General features: G+C 35.5%; 1 protein-coding gene across 1 annotated transcript; it reads right to left on the reverse strand.

Annotated features, from left to right (window-relative positions):
• Positions 1-5,333: 5,333 nt before the first annotated feature.
• On the reverse strand, positions 5,334-15,131 carry ppm1nb (protein phosphatase, Mg2+/Mn2+ dependent, 1Nb (putative)). The gene is made up of 6 exons (XM_083565242.1): positions 14,383-15,131; positions 12,823-13,394; positions 11,045-11,162; positions 8,671-8,785; positions 7,746-7,809; positions 5,334-6,129 (listed from the first exon to the last, which is right to left on the reverse strand). The coding sequence occupies exons 1-6, from the start codon at positions 14,792-14,794 to the stop codon at positions 6,103-6,105; spliced, it is 1,308 nt and encodes a 435-aa protein (XP_083421368.1). The 5' UTR covers positions 14,795-15,131; the 3' UTR covers positions 5,334-6,102.
• Between the last annotated feature and the right edge of the window lie 711 nt (positions 15,132-15,842).

Genomic DNA, 15,842 nt, shown 5'->3' on the forward strand with positions numbered 1-15,842 from the left:
AAAGAAGACCTAAGACAGTTGAGCAACCAGAAGCCTGTATTAGACAAGAATGGGACAACATTCCTATTCCTAAACTTGAGCAACTTGTTTTCTCAGTCCCCAGACGTTTGCAGACTGTTATAAAAAGAAGAGGAGGTGCCACACAGTGTTAAACATGGCCTTGTCCCAACTTTTTTGAGATGTGTTGATGCCATGAAATATAAAATCAACTGATTTTTCTCTTAAAACGATACATTTCCTCAGTTTAAACATTTGATTTGTCATCTATGTTGTATTCTTAATAAAATATTGGAATGTGAAACCTCCACATCATTGCATTCTGTTTTTATTCACAATTTGTACAGTGTCCCAACTTTTTTTGGAATCGGGTATGTGTGCGCGTGCATATATATATATATATTATTCAACCTATATATATATATATATATATATATATATATATATATATATATATATATATATATATATATAGGTTAAATAATATATAATGTATATTATTTTATATTTTATAACAAAAAATATATAAAAATAAAATAAATCAAATTAATGCAATTAACTTTTTATTATATTTATTAAATTGAGTAATTGATTACATTGGCACAAATTTTAATGATAAAAGAAAATAAAGAAAATAAAAAAATGTTTTATTAAATAGTTTACATTTGTTAAGCTCTATTTGGGTCATACAGGTGTGTATATATGTCTTTGTGTGTTTTACATGTAATATTTAACTCTAAAGATGTGATCTACTCAACTGTTCTATTTATTTCCGCATACTTTAACCAATGCCTTCATTTCTACCATTCTTCATTCACTCCCTCAATATGTGAAATTGTCACGATTTTTTCCTTTTAAAAGAAAATCTTGAAGCAAATTTTAAAGAAATTGCTAGACTGTCTTCAAAGGATTGGCAGGAAGTGGCATCATTTTTGTGCAATAATAATAATAATAATAATAATAATAATAATAATAATAATAATAATAATAATCTTCTTCTGAAGAAGTTTCCACTATGTTTCCATTTAGGAAAATCAAATGATACTGCTTTGGGTATTGCTGGACAGTAGAATGATTTTCCTTTGTTAAATGCATGACTAAACAAAGTTGCAATAGGATTTTTTTTTATTATTTGTTGACAATAAAATATATAATAAATATAATAATAAAAAAAATAATAATAAAAAAAAAGTTATTCACTGTTAATATAAATCATCTCAAGGTCAAGATCTAAGAATACCTCTTCATAACTCTCTGGTCTCTGCTTAAGCCACTGCTCGCAACCTTGGGGTAACTATGGACAATCAACTGTCCTTCTCCTCGCATGTTGCTAATGTGGCTCGTTCTTGTCGATTTCTTCTCTACAACATCCAAAGGATTTGACCATTTCTGTCCACACAGGCTGCCTAGGTGTTTGTTCAGTCTCTTGTCATTTCGAGACTGGACTACTGCAAGTCTCTGCTGTCAGGTCTTTTTCTGAACGCTATTCGTCCACTGCAAATTATCCAAAATGCAGTTGCGCAACTTGTATTCAACCTGCCCAAGGTCTCCCACACAACCCCACTGCTGCACTCCCTCCACTGGCTTCCAGTAGCTGCACGTATCAGATTCAAAACACTGATGTTTTCCTACACGGCCAAAAATGGACCAGCACCATCTTACCTCAGAGACCTCATCACACTTCGCACTGCACCACACTGTCTGAGATCCTCCAGCACTGCTCGACTGGTACCACCTTCTCTCAGGATAAGAGGTAAGCATACTTCAAGGCTCTTCTCTGTTCTGGCCCTGAGGTGGTGGAATGGACTTTCCCTAGATGTCCGAACACCAGAGTCTCTGGATATCTTCAAGCGACTAGTGAAGGCCGACTTTTTCCTGAAACACTTAAACTCACACTTTCCAAGTTTGCTTTGTTAAAAAAAAAAACATAACAAAAAAAAAAAAAGTTGTAGGCTGATTTATCTTAAGTTGTAATCTAGCATACCAGTGTAGATTTATTCATTGCTAGAGACTAGAAACACTGTATGTTGTTGTACGTCAATCTGGACAAGGACATCTGCTAAATGCCCCAAATGTAAATATAAATAAATATTGGGTCAGATTTAGCTTTTTTGTTGTTGCAGCTTGCATTCACTGTAAAATATATTGTGTAATGTGTGTAAACTCACAGCACAACTGACAGACCAAAATGTTCCACCATGAACTGCTTAAAATCAAACATTACTACTAGAGAAATCACCAAATCCCTGAATCCCTAAAAATACATACTGCATTGTAAAAGAAAAATCTTGTTTGTATTATTTTCATCATTATACATTCATTCTGAAGACATCCAAACTATGAAAGAACATGTATTGATTTTTGTAGTAAACAAAATAGTGTAAAATAACCCAGAACAAATTTAGAGTTGATAACAGCTTGGCAAACTAATGCTATTTTCATCAGATTCACAAGCCAGTCACCTGAAATGGTTTTGAATTTATAGGTGTGCCTTGTCAAGACTTAATTGTGGCAAGAAATGTGGCACTAATATTAATATTGACTATGTACATTTCACAAGAAATGGTGAGTACAGAGTCAATAACAATATTAGTGTTACAACAACTACTGTCAAAATCCATATTATAGCAACATGCCATCACACTTAATGGGAACATTTGTTTTCCAGTAGAACATGGCTTATACAATCACATGATCTAAATCCATTTTAGATAGTTTGGGGTCATTTGGACCGGAGAGTGAAGAAAATGCAGCCAACAAGCACTCAACACCTCTGGGAACTCCCCAAGATTGTTGGAAAACCATTCCAGGTGACTACCTCATGAGGCAGACTGAGAGAATACCAAGAGTGTGAAAAGCTGTCATCAAAGCAAAAGGTAGCCTTGTCTTTATGGCTTTGAGCCACAATTTTTCTTTAAAGACCCCTTCTGGCCAGACTTCTTCAGAAATTATATGGGTGTGCCTGGGTCCTACTGGTTTCTGCCAGTTCTTTGCTAATGGCACTGCTGGAAACCTTCCATTATTAAAGGGAAGTAAGCATGGTGTGTCTTTCATCTGCTGCTTTACGTTTCCTTGGCTGACCATTCCATCTACAGTCAACATTGCCTATTTCCCAAGCCCCAGTTTGCTTTTAAATCTTTGCTTGGGTATTACATTGTTTTTGCGTTTAGTCTTTCCATGGTGACACGAGTTTAGCTAATGCTGACCCAGTTTTAAGCCTCCTACACAACTGGTTATGTTTCAGGTAATTTATATTTTTATTTTATTATATATATATATATATATATATATATATATATATATATATATATATATATATATATATATATATATATGTATGTATGTATGTATGTATGTATGTATGTATGTATGTATGTATGTATATATATATATATATATATATACTGTGTGTGTATATATATATATAAATATATATATATATATATATATATATATATATATATATATATATATATATATATATATATATAGTACAAGTGTAATAATTGATGCTAAATTGAAGCCAAAATAAAGTAAATGAAAATATAAATTAAATTTAGATTTTTTTTCTGTTTGGTCACTTTGCATTTTGTAAATTAAAAATAAACAATTTAAATATATATTTTGAACGCATTCCTACTTTACAGGATTTCTTCACATCTGCTTAAAACTTTGCAAAGTATTGAATATCTTCTCCTTCTCCTTTTTTTCTTTCAGCTTCTCCTATTAGGGGTCGCCACAGTGGATCATCCGTCTCCATACCCCCCTGCTCCATCCTCAGCATTCTTCTACTGATTTACCCCATGTCCCTCCTTTGCACATGTCCAAACCATCTCAACAGATGGTCACCTCTTCTCTCAACTTGGCTTCCACTACTCTTTCCCATAACTTAATGGTGTGGCTGATCAATTTTAGTCCCCTGTAGTTACTGCTGGTCTGCACATCTCCCTTATTCTTAAAGATCAGTATCAGTACCAGCACACTCCTTCTCCATTCCTCAGGCATCCGCTTACCTTCCAGAATCTTGTTGAACAATTTGGTAAAAACTCCACTGCATCGCTCCTAAACATCTCCATGCTTCTACCAATATGTCATCTGGTTCAACCGACTTTCCACTCTTCATCCTCTTAATCGCTGCTCTCACTTTGTCCTTACTAATCCTATCCACTTCCTGCTTCACCAACTCCACACCATCCAACTTCTCATACAGCTCCTCATATGCCTTTTCTTTAGCTTTCGCCGCATCCCTCTTTACCTGCTTTCGCATCTCCTTGTACTCCTGCCTACTTTTCTCATCACTCTGTCGATCCCAATTCTGTTTTTTTCAACCATCATGTCTTTTTATTTTCCTTTCTATTTCCAGATGTAACACCAAGTACCTTTCTAGCTGCCTCCCTCATCACTCCTGCAGTAGTTGCCCAATCAATCAGCACCTCTTCACTTCTTCCCTGAATCTCATTCTATAGTCTTCCTCCTTTAGTTTCCACCATCTTATTCTTCTTTCAGTCCTCACTCTCCTCCTTTTCTTCTTCACCTCCAAAACCATCCTACAGACCACCATACATTGCTGTCTAACTACACTGTCCCCTGCCAACACCTTACAGTCTCCAATCTTCTTCAAGTTGCATCTCCTACATAGCACATAATCCACCTGTGTGCACCTTCCTCCACTCTTATGTCACCCTATGCTCCACCTTCTTCTTAAAATAAGTATTCACCACTGCCATTTCCATCCTTTTTAGCAAAATCTACCACCATCTGCCCTTCCACAATCCTTTCCCTAAGACCATACCTACCCATCACCTCCTCATCACCTCTGTTCCCTTCACCTACATGCCCATTAAAGTCTGTCCCGATCACCAATCATTAATTCCTAGGTACACCTTCTTCCACTTCATCTAACTCACTCCAGAATCTCACAACCCACTTGTGGAGCATAAGCACTGATGACATTTATCATAACCACTTCAACTTTCAGTTTCACGTTTATCACCCTATCAGAAACTCTCTTCACCTCCACTACACTCTAACTAATCTCTTCCTTCAGACTCACCCCTACACCATTTCTATTTCCATCCACACCATGAAAGAACAGTTTAAACCCACCTCTAATGTTTCTGGCCTTACTCCCTTTCCACTTGTTCTCCTGGACACACAACATAACTACCTTGCAAAGTACTGAATATATACAGTATATATATATAGAGAGAGAGTTTAAGACTATAGATGCAAATGAAAGGTCTCTTGCCAAATTGGTCGCTTGTTAAATGTACACATAGAGACTGAGGTCATAATAGTCTATAGCTGCTACAAACAAACAATTTATTAGCCAGTTGTTCTGTTTTATTCCTTTATTTTTGAGGACTTGACCTTAACATTACCACAAACGTTGTCCATATACTAGATGTGTAAAATATGCACAAAGGTCATTTCACATAACATTATACAATAATGAAATCATTTTGTTGAACAGAGACTAAGAAATCTATTAATATATTAATGCTGTCCATCTAATTGATTTTGATAAGTGGTCAGTAAGGCAGCACAATATAGATCATGCAAACATCAGATCAAATTACAGGAAAAGACATTTGAAGATCTTGAGTGTCTGTGATGTGGGTCTGTATGTTTGGAAAGCTCACAGAACTCACTGTACGTGGCTGCATCTGATAGGAGTACAGTGTTCAAATGCAAAACATGTTAATCACTTGCATTCTGTGGAGCTTACAGAATGCTACAAAAACAATAATTTTAACATCTGAATATTACTTTAAAACTCTTTGACTTGAAAGGTTTTTTATTTTTATAAATTACCTGAGTGTTGCTATTTATACATTGAATATATTTATCATATGTAGGAAATTATTCTGGAAATATATCAGAAACCTAGGTACATATACATTACATTCAATAGTTATTATCTTGAGAAGTGAGTGGTTTGGAATAATCCTAGCTACCTCTAATTGAGAGATCCCCCAAGCATTGTAAAGGTTGTTGAATAGAGTCAGAAAAATCCCCATAAAACTCATAATAGAAAGATTTTTTTTGTTTTGCAGACAGCATATATTTGTCAGTCTGTCTGTATTAAGGGTTTAGGAGACGACTCTAAGTGGTATCTGCAGAACCAAGTTGCTGAAAACATAAATGATAATATGGTTATTATTTATCTCAGCACAAAGAACATTATAATTGTAAACATATTTTTTTAACATTATGGACATCAATAAAGTATTCATTGCAAAAAATGCTATTATAATAGAATAACTTATATAATAATAGAATAACTTATATAATAGTTTGCATTTTTTATATTTACTTATTTCACATGTGAAATTATTTTTCCACTAGCAGAATTATTGATTATTGTCCAGTGGAATAATCTCAGACAATATATCAGGACAAATGTCTAGGATAAGGATTAATAATGTAATGATTACTAGGGCTGCAACAACTAATTGATAAAATCGATAATAATCTAAATTAAATTTGCTGTCAACAAATGCCATTATCGATTAGTTGGGCTGCCCAAGTTATGGGCTAACGTGACAGTGAGAAAACACAGCCTCCTGCAAAATGGTTAAGAGTACAGGGTCAATCGGCAGCAGGAAAAAGTGTGCGTCCCAAGTTATCCAAGCCATTGGAGAATTTTATATTAAATGCAAAGCATGGGAACATTTTATATTAAACGCAACAAGGAAGACTGTAACCTGCAAGTTATGCAAAGCTGAGCTTGTGGGGCATGGAAGTACCACAGTGATGCACAAGTACATAAAAAGAAAACACACTGGTGTCACGGGTGAAGGTGAAACATCAGCACAGTAAGCAAAAACTGTCAAAATTATATAGTTTAATAAATTATTGTTTGAACTGTTTGTTTGTTAACTTCAGGGCTGTTGCACTAAATCTGTTCTGGCATGAAGCACGAGCATCACCTCGCTGGCGACATAGTGATGAATTAAATTAAAACAGTGCGAACAAACACAATCTAAAGCAGCAAATAACAGCAGGCGTAAATGATAAATGTTTTTAGTCACTTGTGTTTTTTAGCTAATTCTTATGCATTTGAACACCAGTGCTTTTTTTTTTTTTTTAAATCAAGCCTGTTAGCTTGCTGCGTTTCTCATTTCAATTCTCTTTTATGAGCATTTGTCTACTACAACAGTTAATTTTATCTGTTTTCAAATGTGATTTACTGTGGATTTAGTGTGTTCAAATGCTTGTTTTCACTGTTTTTATATAAAATGTATGCATATATAATCAATTATTATAAAAATGTAATTGATTATATATTCTAGATGCTTATATCTTCACAACTAAACAAAATATGAAAACAATGTTGAATTACATTTTATATATATCTTTTATATTTTTATATAAAATTTTAATAATTTAATATAATTTATTTTATTATTATTTTTTTTAACATGGTTGTCAATTTGCCATCTGCAATTATCATTAAAAGCAATACAAAAATATTTATATTGCATTTTTTATTTTTACAGAAAGAAACAATCCAGCATGATTCAATTTTTTTCAAATGAAAAATCCGCTAAGTCTCCACAACAAGCTTTAAAATGTAAAAATGAAAGATAGTTGTAACTTAATACTTGTATATAGGGGGGATCGTCTAATTGATTTATTATCAAAATAATCATTAGTTGCAGCCCTAATGATAACCATGAGTATGATAACTGTTTTTTTTCATGATTTTTTTTTTGTTGTAAATATTAAGATACGGAAAATGTTACCTGGGCTAACCTGACTTTACGGGCCTCCTTTTGCTGATAGTAAGCAGAGATGATACAGTTTCGTCTGCAAAATGTAATGTGTAAAATATGAGTTAGGCACAATGTTATAAAGTACACAATTACATCTTTTTAAGTAGTAGTCTGTAACATAAATTCTTAATGCATTTTTCTTAATGCATGCATGCATGAGGAATCATCTCCAAATATATGTTTAATGTATGTATTTTGCTATTTTAGTTTTTCATAGAACCCCGAAAAGCTATACATGGTAACAAAGTTAGACTAGTAAACACAGTGAAAAAGCAGTGATTCAAATGTAAATGTATACTAATAGTTAGTCTATTTGCCCAAGACTAACTACAGTACCAACAAAAGCAAACTATACAGACCTTTACTTTTAACACTTTAATATAACTTTTTGATGAAGAACCTGAGAGCCTGAGAACCTGAGAACTCTTTGAGCAGAGAGCAGCTCAAAGAGACTGATCCAAACCAGTTTTTAGTCTCTATTAAGGTTGGATTTGAAAATGGAATTAAATGGATTAAATACACTGCTGTAGATTTTCTCTAGATGCTGTAGATCTGTTATTCATCATTTTGCAGAAATGTTTACTCTGTTTTTAAGACTGGTACATCACACAATAGTGTAACATGACATTTTTTTTATTATATATATATATATATATATATATATATATATATATATATATATATATATATATATATATATATATATATATATATATTGCATTAAGTCATTTACTTTAATCGTAAAATCATTGAAGCTGTAATTATTTTTTCTAGATTTGAAGTGTGGTGTATTGCTTGCTGTACAAATAAAACATTCAGTTTTTGATTTAGTTATTAAAATACTAATCAACCCATAAAAAAACTGTACTCGTGTAAACAGGGCACAGTGCCTTACTTGCTCTGAAGGCCACCCCCTGGTGGAAGCCCAGGGATCTCTGTTGAAGCCAGAACAGTGAGAACTGACAAGAGATCAGGCTCGTCTCCTCTTCCGCTTAATTCCTCAAAGATGTCTATCAAGAAGGAATTAATACAATAGATTAATATACAGTTTATTTATTTAAGGGAGTCGATAAACACTATACCAGTGAATATATGAATATATCAAGATCTAATGGTGCACATGCTAGACCTTTTTGTATATGGTTTATTTAATATGTTCTCCCTAAACTCCCTGCTATCTATCTATCTATCTATCTATCTATCTATCTATCTATCTATCTATCTATCTATCTATCTATCTATCTATCTATCTATCTATCTATCTATCTATCTATCTATCTATCTATCTATCTATAGATATATCTTTTCTCTTATATCTATCTTTTTCTGGTATCTGAAATTAACTTCACTATTTATTTTTCAGACAAGTTTTTACTTTGTCTGGCGGTAAAATACTCGTGTGTGCGGGTTGCAGGTGAATAAAATCATTCACAGGACTCCAGCAAAATGCTCTTAAAAATATGTATAAAAAAATTAATTACAAGAAAAAAACCCCAAATGAACACTAATTTATCGACTGCACAAAAGCAACAATGGCAACTAAAATAAAATTAAACTATTTACAGGCACAAGGTCGGAAGCCAACTTTTACGTTGTTCATGTACGGTAACTACTAGAGCACAACGAGGCACAATGTCTGAAGTGCAAGACAGAGGAGAATCACTGATTATTAATGCGTGTTGCACACCTTTTCTATTATTTGTTTGAATATTATATATGCAAGTTGCCTTTGCATGCTGTTTAGTTGTTAAAGAAGTCTAAACTTTGCAGTTATAGGGGAAGGAGTTTGTTTACATTGTGCAGGTTTTTTTTAATTGGTTGCAAAATTTGCACAATAAAAAAAGGTTGGAAGTAGTAGCTCAGTGGGTAAAGCATTGGCCTCTGGCTCAGAAGGTAACGAGTTACCACCAAGCTACAGTGCAACTGCAGGGCCCTTGACCCTCAACTACTCAGTTGTAAGTAATTCTGGATAAGGGTGTCTGCCAAATTCCATAAATGTAAAAATGTTTTTGTATTTTATGTGCATCTCTCATGCATTTTGATTCCTTCAGCTTATTAGAATCACGAGTGCCACCTCTTTGTAAACAGCATCATTTTGTGGGGCCTTGCAAACCTGTAATACTAGGGAGAACATTTTCTACAATATTCACCAATCATGACAGTAAAATAGGCCCCTCTAGGTCAATCTACTGCAGTATTTTCTCTCCCAATTAGTAGAAGTTGTGGGTAATACGGTCATGCATGAAAAATATTGTCATATAGCATATAATACTGAATGAATGAAACAGGTATAAACTTTCTTTCGGCTTCTCCTATTAGGGGTCACCACAGTGGACCATCCGCACGTTTGATTTGGCACATGTTTTTACGCTGGATGCCCTTCCTAACGCAACCCTCCCCATTTATCCGAGCTTGGGACCGGCACTAAGGCTTGTGCAACCCTAATGGCTGGGGTTGGTTCCCTGACCGGGACCACAGCAGTGAGAGCGCAGCATCCTAACCACTAGACCACCAGGGGACCTTAATGAATGAAACTTGTATAATATTGAAAAATACCATGAGATTCATTTTTGGTCATATTTAGTCCAGCACTAACACAAAAGTTAACAGAGGAAACTTAGCTATGGGAATTTATATTAATCTTTTTACTTTGCTTTATATCCAGTTTGTTGTATTCAATGCTGTTTTTACAGTAATAAATTTACATTTTGAGTGACATTTATAAATGGTAATAAACAAAATCATAACAACATAACATTTACTTAGTAAATGTAAGTTTTCTTAGTGTGACTGAGAATTGGGCATGGTTATAGGTGGGGGTTATCAGTAGATTTCAAATATATAATTTTTACATTAATCTTTAAATTTGAACAGTTACTCCCACTCTCAGAACAATCAAACATACATGGGTATTCACTTACTCTGATAATGGACCTGTTATTTGAACACTGTATTTGCTAAACCAGATTAAAATTGAAGTGTACTGTTAGTCATTCTACTTTTAGTAGCTTGTAAACAAATGCAGTTGAGTCACACCCAGTATTTAGGGACTAGAGGCAATGTTTGACAGGAGTCTTGGCCTTAAGTTTACATTGCAAATCTAGACTGAATCTAGTCCAACTGCTTCATTTTTTCAGTTGATAACCATAAACATTCTTTTTTTTTTACTTCTATTCCTACAAAAATATCCAATCTTGTCTTATTGAACAAACCTAGGTTTTGAACAAAGAAAGGTCTCTAGTTGTAATTATAAACACGTTGTTACACACCAGCAACTTTTGACTCCAGGTAGTCCTCTAATTCAGCCTCCTGGTGCAATGCCTCAGGGGAAAGCTGGGGGGCGCCAGGGAAACACACCACTATGATGCTGATATTGTCAAGACTTCCCTGAGGAGGAACATAAGAGATTAAGTTATGCTATGAAAAACAAAGCCCAAAGTTTTTTTTAGCACTTGAAAAGAGGAAATGTGCCACAACCAGTCCATCCACTGCAATGTTTTTGCATGCTGGAAAGAAACCAGATAAGCCTAAAGAAATCCTCTCTGAAGGGGAACCTAGAGCTATGTGCAGCCATTGCTACCCAGTGTACTGTCACCAATACAGTTTTATGCCATTATACATAATATTTTCAGCATATATTATTCTGTTTATCTATTTGCAACTCCAAATGTACTTTATAAGTAACATTTGTACCCTTGTACATTACATTTTATATAAACCTTTACAAAAACAGAAAACTTGACAGTTGTCTAGGTGGAAATGTCTTGCTTTCACAGTAGAAAAAAAATGGCTAGATTAGTTTGAATTGCCCTGAAGGGTATAAAAAGTCAAATAATCACTCTTTACTTAACTGTGATGAGCTGACAGGCATCTCAGCAGGCACAAAACATTAAACCTTGAGATGAATGGGCTACAACAGCAAAAGACCACATTGGCTTCTACTCCTGTCAGCCAACAACATGGACCTGATATGCTATAATCAGCTTAGACTCACCCATTTCGGATGTATTTCGAAAATTCTTTTACTGTCCTGTTTTGATTCTGAAATACTTGAACCAGCCCTTCTAGACATTCAAAAGTCATGCAACAATCACAGAAATTACCATTTTTTATTTTGATGTTTGACATGAACAATAACAGATTTTTTTTAACCAGCAAAAGCATGATTTAATCAATCATCCAACACCGTATGATTGGCTGATTAGATAATTGCATAAATGTGTAGGTGTCAGGTGTACTGTACAAGTCTTTGTAATAAAGCGGATAGAGAGTGTATATAACTGTTCTTACAATGTTTTATTATACATAAATATGAAATAAACCTTGTACAAATGCCATTTGTGTGTAGAATTTGATATAAGTATGCACATACAAGAGAAGTCTGGAATGAAAAGGCTGCCAGTATAGTGGCAGAGTGTTTGACATTAAAATTACATCATTGCATCATTTAGCCAAAAGAACGCCCTTAGGCAAATGCTTCAGTAATTATTTTTTTTGTGCTTTGACTCAGATGCAGAATTTTCCAAAAGCTTGTGAGTCTTACTGTTGGCCGTGTGTCCTGACCCTGCTCTGTGCTTCGTTAAATGTCCTAATTCTTCTGTGCAGCTAAAAATAGATCATCCATTTGTGGCTTAGAGTTTTGCTTTGAATCAGTGGTAATGTCATCACAAAAATACAACAATTTTTACCATCTCTCCTCTAAAGCCCCTTATTACCAGTAGGTCATCTTTTTTCTTACGTAATCTTCCATTTCAAGTCAGAACTTGAGAAAGAGTATGTGTAGGTGTTAAGACTTCTGTGGTGCTCTAAATACAGTCATGCCAACAAAATACGAAACATTGGTGTTGCTGGTTTCTAAATGCATCTATTAGCAAAATCCCACCTTGTGGTAAAGTGTGAAACAGAAGCCTTGTGGGAGTTGGACATTATTTAAAGAGGAAAACTGTGAACCAATTATAGGTAAAAAATTTTAAATGAAGTCTAATAAATGAACTTCCATCTAGAAAGCGGTTTGCTTTTTACTTTTATTTTTAACGTACAGGCCTACCTTGTAGAGACAAAGGTCAATGACCTGGGAGCAGACGTCTCGCAGGTCTGTACACACTTGCAGTCGGCTACGCACGAACGCACAGAGCTCCTCGTTGCTGACTGTGTCCCAGACACCGTCACATGCCAGAACTATGAACTCGTCTGCTGTTGAGCGCTCCACAGCTGAGATCTCTGGCTCTGGAGAGACCATCTGCTCAGTAACTGGGCGCCATTCAACCGACTTGTATGTGAAGTCTCCAAGAGCTCTGGAGACAGCCAGGGAGCCATTAACACGCTGCAAAGTGACTGAGCCACCAGCATTCTCAATGCGCTCCTTCTCTCCAGGACAAAATGGCTTGTGGTCTTCTGTTGAAAAGGCCACGTGCCCGGCACGGCACAGAACTGCTCGGGAGTCTCCACAGTTCGCAAAGTAGAAGTGGTGTGGAGTGATTACAGTTGACACCACAGTGGTGCCACCACGCTCCCAGCCCTCTCGGCAGGCCATTGCATGGAGGTGTTTGTCCATGAGGAAGAAGCCTTCCCTAATGCCATCAGTTACCTGCTCCACATCTTCCTTTGCCCGGACCTTACCTGCAAGAAGATTTTAGATTGCATTTACGATTTATCAGAAAATCAGCTTTTATTAATTATCTTCATATCAGATACTTATTAGCAATAATCTTAGAAATTCTTGAAGCAATGACAAAAGACCAGAAATTAGAAACATTAATCATTGAAACCTTTATCATTTAAAAGGGAAAAATTATGAATAAAATGAAAAGAAGACAGAAACATTTAAATGCCCATCACTGAAGAGTTCCTCTCAAGGTTTCTTTCTCATACCATCTCTCAGGAAGTTTTTCCTTGTGACAGTTGCCTTTGGCTTGCTCATTAAGAATAAGGAACAAACTTATAGGCACTAAAGTTATACATTGTAACTTTTTTAACCTCTTTATTTCTGTAAAGCTGCTTTGGGACAATGTCCATTGTTAAAAGTGTTGTACAAATGAAACAGAAATGAATTATGACAAAATGTTTTCACCCTTGTTTCTAGGATGAAAGTTTGTAAAAATTTGCCAACTCTATTTGTATGGAGGAAACACAGGTAATTGTTAGGAGGTGGGATCTGTGACGCTGACAGTGGTGGTTCAGTGGTTAATGCTTTGAGCTACAGACAGTGGAGTGTTTAAATCCACCAAGCTGCTAATGTTCTTGAGCAAGACTTTTAACCGTTAACTGCTTAACTGTTTTCTGTCTCATTTGAAATTTGCTTCACATAAAAATGTGAGACATTTCTTACTGACTGACATAAGTGACTGAACTGCATTTTGCATTATTACCTTTTTTGCTAGCGATGTGCTTTTGAATGTTCTGAGTTTCTTATCCATGCCATTTAGCACATGCAGTAACATTCCTCTGCCAGGAGTGATGCAATTTACTGTAATTATGCATAATTTGTGTTCTAAAATGCTGCTGATGTTTTGGGTATCAAAAGCCATCCGACAGGTTCAAACATTTTATCTTATAACTTTTTACTCTGGCAAAAACAAATAAGGCCATACAATGCCAGGTAACTCACCTGTACTTAATATGTGCTCCAGCAGATTTCGTGAGGAGTGTTGAGCCACTGTGCTGCCAGCATGGCCATCATATACCGCAAAGAAGCCCCAATGAGAGAGCTCTCCACCTAGGTGGGGGAATGAGTTATGGAAGTCCTCCATGTGGGCCCTCCATCCCTGCATACTGCCAAGAGCATAGGTGAGGCCATAGGAGGCACAGCCCTCTTCAAAATACTTGTCTAGTACAGGACGTTCAAGATAAGGACTGGGGATGACCCCCTCCTCCTCTCCACTCTCCTCAGCTTCAACCGGCTCACCCCCGCCTCCTCCACGTCCCCCTTTAAAAAAAGAGGTGACCCGTTTCTCTGTCTCCTTCACCAGCTGCCGGACAAAAGCTGGCATTTCCACGCTTCCCTTCCTGGATGTTCTCATGCTGTTTGTGATCGATGTCTAATCCTCAGGCCCTGTTTCCCAGCCTCCGCCCCTATACTGCTCTCTGTGCCTTGGCCGTTGTGTTCAGCCTTGCTGCTGAGGGCCTTTAGATCATGACTGCCTCAAAGATTGATCCTGTTATTCCAAACACCAGCAAATAGTATAATCCAGGAATCTTGCTCCTTAATAATATACCCATCACTTGCTGTGTTCACCTATCCTCATTCGTTACAGTTCTGTACAAATTGCTCTGCTGTTCTCTTCGTCCTGCTCTGTCTCTCAGTGCTATTTCCTTCCCTCTCTTCTCCTGAACCTGTTATTTGCCTGTCGTCTCTCTGATTGGCTGAGCTATTTATGTCCTCCAATCCCTTCCTGCAGTTGCCCTCCTTTCTCTTGTTTTACACACGCATGCACAATTTCTGTGACACTGTCAATGGTTCCTTTTTATTAACTCCCTTTTCTCTGTTTGTCTCCATTGCCTTTAAACTCTTTCCATTGTTGCAGTTATTGAGGCCATGCAGCAGAGTATGTGTTTGTGTGTGTGTGTGTGTGTGTGTGTATATATATATATATATATATATATATATATATATATATATATATATATATATATATATATATATATATATATATATATATATAATAAACTGGAAAATGTTGTAATACGATAATGCGAAATGTATTATAAAAAAATAAAATAAAAAAAAAGTCAATAAGCAGAATAAAAATGTAAATCAAATCAATATTTGGTGTGACCACCATTTAGCTTTCACTTCTTACTTTTGCTCTCTTTGTACACATGTACAAAATCTGGGATTTTGTAAGACCATAATTGCTGTATGTTTAACCAATTATACCAAGCATTTGTAGGTTAAAACACAGTCATAAAAATAAATAAAAACAGCTGTGTAGGAGGCTTACAACTGGGCGAGGAACTACGAAACTCTGCTAGGAGAGGTTGTGAAAAATAGTTTCATATCACAAGACATACACCATGACTAGACTAAGCACAGCAACAAGACAAAAGGTAATTATAATGCATCAGCAA

Source organism: Silurus aristotelis (genome assembly GCF_946808225.1).
Source record: "Silurus aristotelis genome assembly, chromosome: 16".
NCBI lineage: Eukaryota > Metazoa > Chordata > Actinopteri > Siluriformes > Siluridae > Silurus > Silurus aristotelis.